Below are 13,821 nucleotides of genomic sequence, written 5' to 3'. Positions count from 1 at the left end.
CTTGTTTTTTTCTATAGTGCTTCATACCACATTTCTGCTCTTTCTTTGTGCTGTAAATAATTCTGGTTATTTTTACCTATCATAAGGGTCTAACATTACGAACATCGGAATGACTGTGAGCAATTTTGGCTCAGCTGAGATTTAAATTTGAGACCTACAGACGATCAAATATAACATCATTGAGTTTAAAATTACTCGTTCATACTGCATGCTGTGTTTTTTATCATCTACACTTCCTCTTCCTTGTGTGCCTTATGTTTCTGTAGGATCATTAACCAACTATGGCATATTGCTCCTTCGTTAGATACATGTGAGTCAGTAAGACACACCATGCATCTGTCATGAGGATATAAGATTGATTTTTTGACATATGAATGGCACTTCACAAAAATTGGAGCTGAGGCAAACTGTTTTCAGAGAAAAAAGTGTAAATGTAATAACTACAGAAATTGCTGTTAAATATTAATTGAAAATAGACTACATGCAATAAATTGTTGAATGACAGAGAGGACAGGTCATTACAGTCAGTATTTGTGTCAGAAAATCACTATGAAGGCAGAGATCGGCACTCCAAGATCCTGCTCACAAGAGCTGGAAGAGAACGAAGAGACCATCTTCAAGCAAAAGTCGTAGTCTTAGGCAAAGTTCTTGTTTCAGTATCATCAAGTTTCTGCCTCTCTAGCTCAATTTCCCTTCATTTTTGTTACACATTCGTTTTATATTGGACCAGAAATTAGATTCCCCTTACTGTTTTTTTCTAGCTGGCTTAGGGTCTTATCTTGACGGACGGGTTACTCAGTCACAAGGGTGACAGAAATCCCGTCCACAGATATATAAATCCCACAGGATATAATGGGATTCATATTTCAGACGACGGATATCCGTCACTGTTGTGACAGAGTAACCGGTCAGCTAAGATCTGAATTAGGCCCTTAGTTTAAAAAGTAAAAAAACACTATTATTGTAGCATGTAGGATAGTTATAATAAAACATTTCTAGAAGAGCTAGTGTCTTCATATTGACTTGCAATGAAGCACATGAGCGGGATTATTGGTTCATGACTACTAATAAAGATTTCATGATGGTGAACATACATTTTCACTGTTGTTTCTAAACATTGACATCATTTTATCGGTATTCCCCACATATTTTCCCTGAAGATTTGCACTGTTTAATTATCACTGAGTGTTAAGGACGGAGCCTGGTATAGTATAAAGGCACATTTCTCTTCATTAATTTGAGGAATGCAATGGGCTAGCAAATTAAGTTTGTATGAAATTTTGATTGTATAAATCCTGGTCGTTTCTTGCAGAGATCCTTTGCGACACTACATGTGTTCCCAAAATGGAGTGCATTCTCCACTGCTGCCCTTTTGAGTCACAAAAAAAACCCATATTATGGCAGTCACCTTTTTTTCTAGCATAGCTGGGCAATACTTGGATGCCATTTTCAAAAGTAGAACAACGTCTCTCCTTCCATTTGAGCTCGGGTTTCTCTTTAAGTTATCTACGGTATGAGTGACCTAATCATCCCAGAGCAGTATGTTTCATGGGCCAAACAGAAGTAGGATTACAATTTGGGGATGGACCTGAATAAATGGGCTCAGTAGAAAAGCAGTCAACCACACAAGAGACTTAACTACAGATATACCACCAAATCGTTGCCTGCAAAGTGTTTTTTTCCCTAAACTAAAGCTTTACCTGTATTTATCAAATATAATCGAAAATAAATACTTACATGGCTATACAACTATACCAGAATCACAAGGCAAAGTAATTTATTTAACTAACAATACATAGTTTATATTGTTAGTATTTTGTAGAATAATTGATATCAAAAACACAATCTGCAAAAAAGATTTTGTTGCAAGTAAAGATAGCAGGTCACTTGTATGGTAGCACTTTGCAGTCCATGGCTAAAGTGTTTTAGTGTAACTAGATGGAAAATGCATATCTTAGCACAGAGGAATAGTTGAGGAAATTACCTGGGCTGCACAGCACATCAAAGATAAAGCTGGCCAGCATGAGTGGAAGCACAGGTCTATAGTCACACAGGGTGCCATCCCGAAGCTCTTCCGCCCTCCCACGAATGGTACTCATCTCACTGCAGCCCAAGGGGATCTTCTTAAGCAGGGACACTATCTCGGACTCCTGATACGCCAATTTAACCTGTGAAGGTGCAACCAGTTACCCAATATATTAAAGAATATTAAATCAATAGGCGATCATTTATATAAAAAATAGAATATCCACAATGACACTTCAACTTTTACAAACTTAAGATGATTGTAACTTCTTAATACAAGAGGGCATCTCAAAAAAAAATTCAGTTTCAACTTCATGGTTAAATGAAAAATTGAAAAGATCCACAATATGGAGTGAGAAGTGCAGATACATAAATAATTGAAAACATAGAAGAATTGGTAAAGTAAATGATGGTGACAATACTGCACAGTAAATTATTGGTAAAACGGCTAACCTGACCATATTTTCACAGAATCAACTTCCTGCACATTAAGTCAACTCATTATAATCATTGGAGGAAATGAGGGGGCTGAGACAACACCCTATTGCAGGGCACTGGACAGAGATCTTAGAGGCGTGGGAAAACCCTGAGTGGGATCAGAGCGAGGAAGAGGGAGATGACAATGATACTTAAGTAAGAAATTAAAAGGGTTGAAGAGGGAACACCTGGTTGGTCACCACTGGGAAGTCCTCAAGAAAGATCATTAATACGCCTGCACCCCGGTACACTGAAAGATAAGAGACAAGACATGAGCACCGCCCTTACATATCATTTACCTCCTCCCAGCGCTGATAGCACACAATTAGAGGGCAGTAATGGCCTGAAACCCATAAAGAAATAGCCGACTACCTCTCACTCTTGCCCTCCCTATACTCCACACACCCTAGACAATTACTGTGTATTTCTGACATGGCTATACATCTTTGACTCCACTGCCTAATTAGTACGTTACCTCTGTTACCCAGTTTCGTACAAACAAGTGTACATATTTGAAGACCCTCACCAAGGGAATGAACAACAGCAAGCACAAACCTAAATTTGCTTTGTATGGGTTATATTTTAGTGATGTGGTATGCACTGATACATTTCAGAATTCCTGACGGATACTGAACTAAATGCCAATAAAAATATGTTTGGAAAAAACCCTCATTATAATCATTCTGTAGAACTCCAGTCATATCTGGCAGTTGTGGGATTTAAATATATATGATTTATTCAGAAGTACTAAACCTACCCCTTGACCAAATGAACATACTTCTTTTTTCATAGAGGTATGACGTAATCAGATACCAGGGTACACTTCTCACACTGACTTGCAAACAAACAGTAGGGTCAGATCCCGTTCGGGGGGGCAGGTTGTTCACCAGGTCCCATGAGTGGAGGTTGAGGTTGTTTGCCACTGATGTCTTGGATTTTGTTCTAATATAGCTCAGTAAACTGGCTCAAGTACAACCCTTTCCTCACTTGATAGGGATAGGAGGATGGGCAAACAATGTCTTCCCAGGGAGGTAGCGTGAGGTTCAAGGACTCTGAACTCAACATTACGCCATTAGACGAAATAACATATTGTCCATATTGCTGGTAAGAGAGCCCCCAAAACTCGTGCCGTCTGGGGAAGACAGTCCCCCCCCCTTCCCCTCCTATGCTACTGCTTCCTTGGTCATGAAGAACTTGAAACTGGAAGAAAGAGGGGTGGGATCTCACATTTTTAAATATGTTCCAGACAGGGGATGTAGAGCCACTATCTGAGGCTTCAAAATTAGTTTGAGGTTGTTGTCTTTTAAATGTAATTTTCTGGCAGTTCCTCAAACAGTCTTTGTGTGAGGTGATGGGTCTACCTCAAAGCAGGAGTATCCAAAACTAGGGCACAATGGAGTGTGGGGTGTGAGATCTCTGCAGCTGGCTGTCATCAGCTTCCATAAACAGTAATTTGGGAAAGACAAAAGTGCGGTACCTGCCTAGAAATGTCCTCACTGTGAACAGAAATTGCAGTCCCAGCCCTAACAACTACAGTCTACCAAAAGACAGTGCTCAGGAAGAATTAATCTGCATCTCTTTGCTAGCAAGGTCCTCATTTGATTTCTAAAGGTAGCCCTGTCTGCATCCATATTACTTCAGTGTCTGGACTACAATCATCCACCCACAATTATTCATGCAATACATTTCCTCTGTCTGGGATGCTAAGTCCATCGTCCATTTTGTGCAATGTTAACCCAAAGGCATCCATAATGGATCTCACTGTTCCTAGTATGTACAACATGGTCCTACTACCATATATTTGCTACACACCCATATTACATATAAGCAATCAACATGCACACAAATGTCAGTTGACATCCTGGGTTTCATATGACAGTGGAACTTTAGACAAGATGAGCCAGTGAGCTCATCCATCTTTGACAGAGATAAAAGGGTCTAGTCAAAACACTGATTCAATTCACCAAACATGGTACACTCACCACCACTACAGAGATCTAAACAGAACAGCTGCAAAATATCTCCAGAATCAGCAACACCTTACAATCATATAGGTAGGAATAAAAGCAGTTGTTAAAATGTGAATTTTGTGTAGAATACTTCATCTATTTCAATCACTCCTTATTCCAACAAAGTCGAACTTAATTAAAATAATCTGAGACATAGGGAATAACTATGGGCCCAATTACCATATCAGGAGGAAAGGCTCCGGCCAGCTGTCGGAGGCTTTCCGCCCGACAACGTAGGTTTCAATCCTACTGCCGTATTAGGATGACTGCGGTCAGAGTAAAACCTGTGGGGGGATTCCGACGGGGTTAAGGAGCCCTTCAGAGCGTCGGAAGCCACCATAATTCCCTAATGATGGCAATGCCAGGCTGGCTCTGCCGTCGGGATTATGATGGCACTTTCCAGCAGCCTCTTCATGTCGGTATTTCTGACATGGAAAGGCTGACAGAAAGTGTCTTTGGGGGCCCCTAGCAGGGCCCCCTTCACCCCTGGCCCTCCACGATTGCCCCCCCCTAAACATGCCCTCACCGCGTGATGCCTGCCACACGGTGCAGAGATGTTTGAAAACATTCATTTTCCAATGGCAGCTTTTGTTGTGGGTCTTTTTTGCATGCAGCACAAGCTGCCATTGGGAAATGGATGTTTCCGACCTCTATAGGCCCAACATTGTAATTAGGCCCTATATTGGGTGGCAAGAAAGCTAGATTTGCATTAAACCTAATGTCCCTCTACCTGGAGAAGGGAGGTGTGGGAATCCCTAACCTTCCATGTTACGAACACGCAGAGCAACTGAAGTAGGTATCGAAATGAATTTGTAAAGACAAAGAAAAATATGTGTTATGGATTGATCACCCAACTCTATGAAATATACCTTTGGGAATACTGTGGAAACAGAAAGAACTGAGCATAAACCTCTCTACATTTCCCTGAGGTAAGACAACACTACAGATATTGAATTATACAGAGGTGAAATGGGTTGAAAGGTAACCAACCCCATTCATTCACCTTTTTGTTCTGAAGTTCAGACGTTTCACTTGACTTCTCTGTGTAGATAGGAGTAAAAGGAAGGAACAGCTACATTAACAGTTATGTAGTTTTATATGGCAGGCCACAAAATTGGACTGCATACACAAAATGGTAACTCTCACCCCTCATATATTCACAACCATGATGCATATGTTCATTTCACACTTGGGGGAGAAGTAGTCCCAGTCATGATGGGCTGCACACATTTAGGAGTGAAAGCCATCAATCAGCCTCCTCGACTACTAATTAATTCCCATTGTCAGGTCACGGACTGGACATGGAAACACTTGTTACCATATCCGTATAGTCCACATTGTACAGTCTTTCACAATTGGAACAGTGTGTTGCCCTTGGTTGCTCCATGCTTGATGCCACCTTCAAGACATACATACTCTATTTCCGCTGCAAGAATCCGAAACTGTCACTGCCAAGACAGAATCTGTTACAGTAAGTATGTGTTTATGCTGTGTCTTTTATGAATGTGTAATCCTTTCCATTCTAACTGGGTCTTATACTTGCCAGGAGTACACACTGAAGTCCCACTGTGCCACATTCCTGTATGGAGTACTGAGTACTGTCTCTTTATGGAACAATTCTCTTTAATTAGATCAGTAAGGCTTTTACACAGCTCACGCCTAAAAAACTTGGCCAGCAGCGATAGTTATGCAAATAGTCGTACACAGCCATATACCTACAACCCTGGGGCTGGCGGCGAGTCTGCAAGCGAAGAGTTTTATATATGAAGTTACAGCATATAAGTGAGCGAAAGACCCAAAGATGTCAAATGACAGTGAGTCGAGAGAATCAACATAAGGAAAAACAACCCCGCCCCTTCCCTCCGCACCTTGGTGGCTTTTACCTAAGGTCTAGCGATCCTCCCGGGCCCAGCGTGGTGTATGGGGGCGTAGTTTTGCAGGTGGCAGCCTATGCGGCATCCAAGCCGTTTTGAGACACCAAGAGCAGGATTTGAAGAAAACGTTTGGCAGGTCACTACTCAGTTCCTTTGATAGGATTGTAATGAACGGAGCCCATAACAGTGGATATTCATCCGCTCTAATATCTAGCATCATTGACATGCGCACCAAAGCCAACGCAACACACAGGCTTCTCAGCCATGCTAAATAATCAGGGATCTCATTAGTGCTCCAGCATGCCAGGAGGACCTCTTGCACAACATTCAAAGCAAGAGCTATTTTTCTGCCCCTGACTGATGATCGCAAGGGGAAGAACAAGGGATTGGAGGGACCCAATATTATGTATGCAGGAAAGCAGGAGATGGTCGTGTGAAAGGTTTGATTAATATCATTCAAGACCTGCTCTCCGGATCTGACCAGTTTGGGACAGTTCCAGAGAAGGTGAAGAAGAGAACCCGTTTGACCACATCCACGCCAGCATAACGCTGTGGGCTACTTGTTCCAACTATGGACCCTGGCGGGCGTTAGGCGCCAATAGGAGGCAACTTTGTAAGCAGATTCTGTGCTAGCCATGTGGTGCGCTGTATGGTGTATTCTGAATTGCATGTCCTGCCATTCTTTGCTGGAGAGTGGACGCCTCAACTCCTCCTCCCACCTAAGCTGCCCCTTAGACTTGACTGGGTTGGCGTCCGGCGCGAAGAAAGGCATAAAGCTCAGAAATTATACGTTTGTCCCCCTCTATGGATACTAGCCATTTTTCAAAGCTGGTCAAGGAACGAGAAGCCCCAGACTCGTTGCTTGGTGAGGTCACCCAGTGTCTCATCTGCAAGTTTGGGAACGCATCCATCACTGGTAGAGAATACTCAAGACGTAGCTGGTCAAAGGGAATGATCCCGCTAAGGTTGAAAAGGGAACCCACCAATTTGCAACTTATTTTGCGCCAACGCTGAAAGACCTCGGATCAGTCTCTGTGGATAAGGAAGGGGTAGTCCGGATCACCTACTATCGTTGTCATTGGCGATGGGAATTTTTTAAGCTTATGCCGAAGAGCTACAGAGTCCCAAATTTTCAAGTCGTAGCCGTTACCGGCGAGGAGTAAAGCCCCCACGCCCTGTGCTTCAAAGGAAGCCAAATTTCCATCCAGATATTGGCTCCTGCAATTGTTTGATTAATAAAGGACAACTGCTTTTCTGATAGCGGACTGTTCCACTCCATGATAAAGCGTAGTTGCATGGCTTGGAAATTTCTAGAGATCGGGTGATAAGCTGATGAATGAGGCACAGCTATTTGATGTTCCAGAAGTACCAGTTAATGGCAAGTTGTAAGTTGTGGCTGGTAGAGGGGGGTGGAGATAGAGGCATGGTCAGAAAGATGTAGAGGATATGCTGCAAAATCGTCATTTTGACGGCAGTGATGCGGCCAGCCCATGACAGTCCAGCATGATTCCAGGTGGATAGCGTTTTGGTGGGCTTGTCTACGAGGGGCCATAATTAGCCGCCAACGTCCTCGCAGGCATGGGAGCCAAAAGGATACCCAGATATGAGATCTTGTCCATTGCCCACTCAAAGGAGATCTCCGTGCAGAGTGCAGCCACCGGGGCAGAGGCAGCTGAGAGATTCAAGATCTGTAATTTAGGGAGGTTCACCTTAAACCCGGAGATTTTACTGAATTCTTTAAACTCCTTCATGAGTGCCGAGAGTGAGGTTAGTGGGTTTGTCAGGGACAGGACACGTCATCAGCATATAGGAAAATCGTGTGCATGTCTGCTCCGAGCCATATCCCTGTAATTCGCAGGTTATCCTGTACCTTTTGCGCCATGAGCTCCATATAAAGCGAGAACAGGAGCGGGAAGAGGGGACAACCCTGACGTGTTCTCCTTGATCTGGAAAATGTTGCAAAAGAGATCCCATTAACCCTGACCGATGCTCTGGGAGTGCTGTAGATGCAGCGCGTCCAGGAGATGAACATATCCCCGAAACCAATCTGACGGAGCATAGCGAGCAAGTAAGGCCAATGGACCCTATCAAATGCCTTCTCAGCGTCGACACAGAGAAGGATGGTCTCTCTCCACGAACGCTGTACAAGGTCCGTGAGGTGGATGAGGCGCTACGCTTTATCCCTACTTTGTCTCGTTGGGATGGATACCGTCTGGTCTGGGTCCACCAGACCCTGCATGAGTGGATTGAAGCGTGCCGCTAATATGCCCGTGAACAGTTTAGCATCGGTGTTACGCAGCCAAATGGGCCGATGCGACCCACATTCCTTAGGATCTTTATGGGGCTTGAAGATCTGAGATGGATGCCTCCAGCATCGTGTCCGTCAGAGACCATGAGCTCAGGAACGAGTTGAACAGTCGAGTCAACAGGGGGGCCAGCTCTTGATAAAATTCGCTGCCCCGCTCCCGCCTCCCAGCTGCTCCTCCCTCCTCCCGCCCCCCCACTCTCCATTTATGGCAGAGTCTGCGCGTGCGTGCAGCGTCCACGCGCAGCGGGCGCGCCGATTGTGAGCTGAAGGCGCGCCAAAGGCAAGCCCGTCTGCGCCCGTCCGTGCCTGGACCGCGCCCAGCGCCAGACCCCCTGGCCCCCGTAGATGCCAGCCCACCCGCCGGACTCACAACTACGCCACCCTTATCGCACTCAACACCGGCCGGATTCCCGGCTGCCACCGAGCCACCCCAGGACGCACCCACGGACCCTTGACCTGCCAATCCTGCAAGTTCTCCTGCATCCGGACCTGCACCGCAGCCGCCGAGACGAGCACCGGCAGCAACCACCTGAAGTGCATCCTGCTCAACACCCGCTCCGTCCACAGGCACGCCGTGGAACTCTGGAACCTCCTCGACACGACATCTCCAGACGTCGCCTTCCTCACGGAAACCTGGATGAACGCCTCCTCAGCACCCGGCATCGCCATCCTGGACGGATACAAGATCACCCGGAGAGACCGCGTCAACCAGACTGGAGGAGGCATCGCCATCGTCCACAAGAACATTATCCGCATCACGACCAACTCCGACGACACCCTCACAGCCGCCGAACACCCGCACTTCCAGATACACACCAACCCCAAGACCACCCTCAGAGGCACCCTCATCTACAGACCCCCGGGACCACGCAAGCAATTCAGCGAAGACATCGCCGTCTTCATCAGCCCGCACGCCCTCCCCTCCGCTGACTACATCCTCCTCGGGGACCTCAACTTCCACCTGGAGAACAACAAAGACCGCAACACCACCACCCTGCTGGACAACCTCGGACTCAAGCAACTGGTGACCACCCCCACCCACTACGCCGGCCACACGCTTGACCCCGTCTTCTCCTCCAGCAAGGACATCTCCTTCAGCCACGCCTCCAGACTCCACTGGACAGACCACAGCTGCGTCCACTTCAGCTTCAGCAAGACCACGCACCACCACCAACCGCAACAGGTCCCCCGCAGAAGCTGGAACAAGATCACAGCCGACCAGCTCACCACATCCCTGAACCAGAACCCTCCTGCCAGCTCAGCGAACCCCAACCAAGCTGCAACCAACCTCACAAAGTGGATCAGCAACTGCGCAGACGACCTCGCGCCACTGAAGACCCCCCCCCCCCCGCCAGACCCGGCACCAAAAAAGCATCCTGGTTCACCGACGAACTCAAGAGCTCCAAGAAGAACTGCCGGGCCCTCGAGAAAGCCTGGCGCAGAGACCCAACTACAGACAACATGACCACCCTCAAGCTCGCCACCCGAAACCATCACCAGCTGATCCACACCACCAAGAAAACCGCATTCAAGGAACGACTAGACAACAACGCCCACAACAGCAAGGAACTCTTCAACATCGTCAAAGAGCTCTCCAACCCCAGCGCCGGAAACAACGACATCACTCCCTCGCAGGACCTCTGCAACTCGCTTGCCGCGTTCTTCCACAGCAAGATCGCAGACATACACAACAGCTTCAGCACACAGCCGACGCACCTTACAACCGCACCAACGCCCCCCACCACCACCCTCCGCGCCTGGACCCCGGTCAACACCGAAGACACCATCCGCACGATGAACACCATCCACTCCGGATCTCCAACCGACCCCTGCCCCCACCACGTCTTCAACAAGGCCGACGCTGTCATCGCGCCCCATCTACGAGACATCATCAACGCCTCCTTCGACACCGCCACCTTTCCAGAGAGCTGGAAGCACGCCGAACTCAGCGCCCTACTGAAGAAACCATCAGCAGACCCCACCGACCTCAAAAACTACCGCCCCATCTCGCTCCTTCCTTTTCCTGCCAAAGTCATCGAGAAGACCGTCAACAGACAGCTGGCCGCCTTCCTCGAGACGAACGGATCCCTCGACCACTCGCAGTCCGGCTTCCGGGCCAACCACAGCACCGAGACCGCCCTCATCGCAGCCACCGACGACATCCGAGCCCTGCTCGACAACGGGGAAACAGCGGCCCTCATCCTCCTGGACATCTCCGCGGCGTTTGACACGGTCTGCCACCGCACCCTAGTGCAGCGCCTCAACAACATTGGAATCCAGGAGAAGGCTCTGGAGTGGATCATCTCCTTCCTCGCCGGAAGAACACAGAGTCCGCCTCCCCCCGTTCAGATCCGAGGCCACTGAAGTCATCTGCGGCGTACCACAAGGATCATCACTCAGCCCCACGCTGTTCAACATCTACATGAGCCCCCTTGCGGCCATCGCACGCCAACACAATCTCAACATCGTCTCCTACGCTGACGACACCCAGCTGATCCTCTCCCTCACCAACGATCCCGCCACCGCCAGAACCAACCTACACGAAGGGATGAAAGACGTAGCCGAGTGGATGATGAACAGCCGCCTGAAACTGAACTCCGATAAGATGGAAGTCCTCATCCTGGGATCCTCGCCCTCCGCCTGGGACGACTCCTGGTGGCCCCCTGCCCTGGGCAGCGCACCCAAACCTACAGACCGCGCACGCAACCTGGGCTTCATCCTGGACTCCTCCCTCTCCATGACCAGACAAGTCAACGCCGTCTCCTCGTCGTGCTTCAACATCCTACGCATGCTACGTAAGATCTTCCGGTGGATCCCCACCAATACCAGGAAGACGGTCACCCAGGCCCTTGTCACCAGCCGACTGGACTATGGCAAATCCCTCTACGCCGGAACCACAGCCAAACTACACAAAAGACTCCAGCGCATCCAGAACGCCTCAGCACGCATCATTCTGGACATTCCCCGACACAGCGACATCTCCGAACACCCGAGACACCTGCACTGGCTCCCCGTCAGCAAGAGAATCACGTTCCGACTCCTCACCCACGCACACAAAGCTCTCCACAACCAAGGCCCAAGATACCTCAACGACCGCCTGACCTTCTACACTCCCACCCGCCAGCTACGATCAACCAGCCACGCCCTCGCCGCCGTCCCCCGCATCCGAAGAGCCACAACGGGAGGAAGATCCTTCTCCTACCTGGCGGCCAAGACGTGGAACTCCCTCCCCATCCACCTCCGCCTGACCCAAGACCACCTCTCCTTCAGGAAGCAACTCAACACCTGGCTGTTCGAGCAGTAGCGGACCCCCCTCCCCCAAGCGCCTTGAGACCCTCCGGGTGAGTAGCGCGCTATACAAATGCTCTGATTGATTGACTGATTGAATGTCTTAAAGAACAGGGGGGTTAAGCCATCTGGGCCCAGCACCTTGGACGGTTGAAGGCGTGCAATTGCTGATACCACCTCGTTTATACGGATGTGCTGATCTAAGTGGGAAGCCATCTCCGGCGGAAGACCTGTCTGGGATATCCCGCAGGTAGGCTTCGATATCTCCCGATGGGGCGCCCTCTCCCGCATATAGTTTACTGTAGAAGGACTGGAAGGCCTAGGCTATCTTTGGATCAGAGTGCACCTCCTCTCCTTCAGCATTATAGATCACGCCGATTGACCCAAACAATCTTCTGCCACGCAGCCTGTGTGCCAACATGAGGCTGGCATGGTCGCCACTAAAGAAGAACTTATGCTCAAGTCGCAAGAAGGCGTACTCCGCCCAGTCTAGATCCAGACGTCGCAGGAAGGAGGGCTGATTTTCTAGTTCCCTCCAGGCCATGGAGGCACCTGTGCATTTGTAAATTAATTTAAGCTCGGAGACCTTTGCTTCAATCTGTGACCGTTTTTCTTTACGCAATTTATTTTCAGCAGCCACAAAAGCTATGAATTTGCCTCAAAGGACAAGCTTCAGCGCCTCCCAAACCGATACAATGCAGGTCTACTCGTGTTCATTGGTGCTAATGTAGTCCTTTATGGCAATGCACATCATCTACACCGTCAGGTTGGACTGTAGTATGGCGTCTCGTAGGTGCCACCGAGAAGGGCGAAATTGCGTAGCACGGAGGTTCAGTGTCAATGTGATTGGGGCGTGATCAGACAGAGCGGGGCTCAATGCCCGTCACACGCAAGCAATGCCGCAGATGTGAGAAAGTGGTCAGTTCGGGCGTACGATTTGTGGGCTGCAGAATAGAATGTGTATTCCCTGGCAGAAGGCATGATTATGGCCGAGTCAGGGGAGGCTAGGACCGTTGCTAAAGTGTTAATTATAAAAGTTTCTTGTTTATCATTTGGGGCGTATAGGTTAACTATTGGGAAGGTAGCAGCCCCACATTGAATCCTCAAACCGAAGGCCCTTGACTTCCATGAATGTGGAAATGACCCTACCATGAAACTTCTGAGCAAAAAGGATAGCCACACCATTCTTTTTCATCAGGCCAGATGACCACAATTGCCGGGGGAACCAGGGCAAGCGCAGTACTCTCTCTTTAAAAATGGAACCGAGGCTTGGGGGTCCTCACACACTATTCTCATCTTGGGCATACCCAATGCCCACAATAAAATATGATCAGTGTTCAGAAAACTTTGCAAATTTGTAAAGAGGGTGAATGTGCATGGGAGGCCACCTCTGCAAGGTAGCAATTAAACCCTTCCAGAAAATTAAATAGGAATTTGGCTTAACACAGTCAGAAAGGTCTAGATACCCACAGATGATAGTGGGTAATGACGCATTGGTCAAACAAGTGGCAGAAAGATAATTGACTACATCTTGTATATTTTTACAACAAAGGAAGGCTTCTGTTATATTTTAGAGCTATTAAACACTATTTGAGAAAAGCTGAATGTCAATTTCAGATGGCATGGAGAGGGAGCTGGTGATATAGCTTAATAAAGCCCAACAGACAAAAACAGTTTTAAAGGCCAATAATTTAGCTAAACATAAACAAGCTAGGGAAAAACAAGACAAATTATTGTATAGATGGCAACACACGCCATGTGCAAAACATGACAGATTAAAGGTTGGACAGGAAGCGGAGGCAAAGGGTCTATACGCTGTACATAATAGTCATGAAAAATT

At 47.8% G+C, this 13,821-nt stretch overlaps 1 protein-coding gene across 4 annotated transcripts in view; it reads right to left on the bottom strand.

The window, feature by feature from the left end:
* The window catches only part of ZSWIM8 (zinc finger SWIM-type containing 8), a 2,297,361-nt gene that overhangs the window by 1,446,357 nt on the left and 837,183 nt on the right, over nt 1–13,821 (bottom strand). For all 4 annotated transcript variants that reach the window (XM_085603517.1, XM_085603518.1, XM_085603514.1 and 1 more), the window contains exon 13: nt 1,985–2,168. In XM_085603517.1, coding sequence (XP_085459643.1) covers nt 1,985–2,168 — 184 coding nt within the window. The remainder of the gene's footprint in view (nt 1–1,984; nt 2,169–13,821) is intronic.

This window comes from Triturus cristatus, chromosome 1_2, assembly GCF_964204655.1.
Source record: "Triturus cristatus chromosome 1_2, aTriCri1.1, whole genome shotgun sequence".
Taxonomy (NCBI): Eukaryota; Metazoa; Chordata; class Amphibia; order Caudata; family Salamandridae; genus Triturus; species Triturus cristatus.
This window is presented reverse-complemented; position numbering and strand designations above follow the sequence as displayed.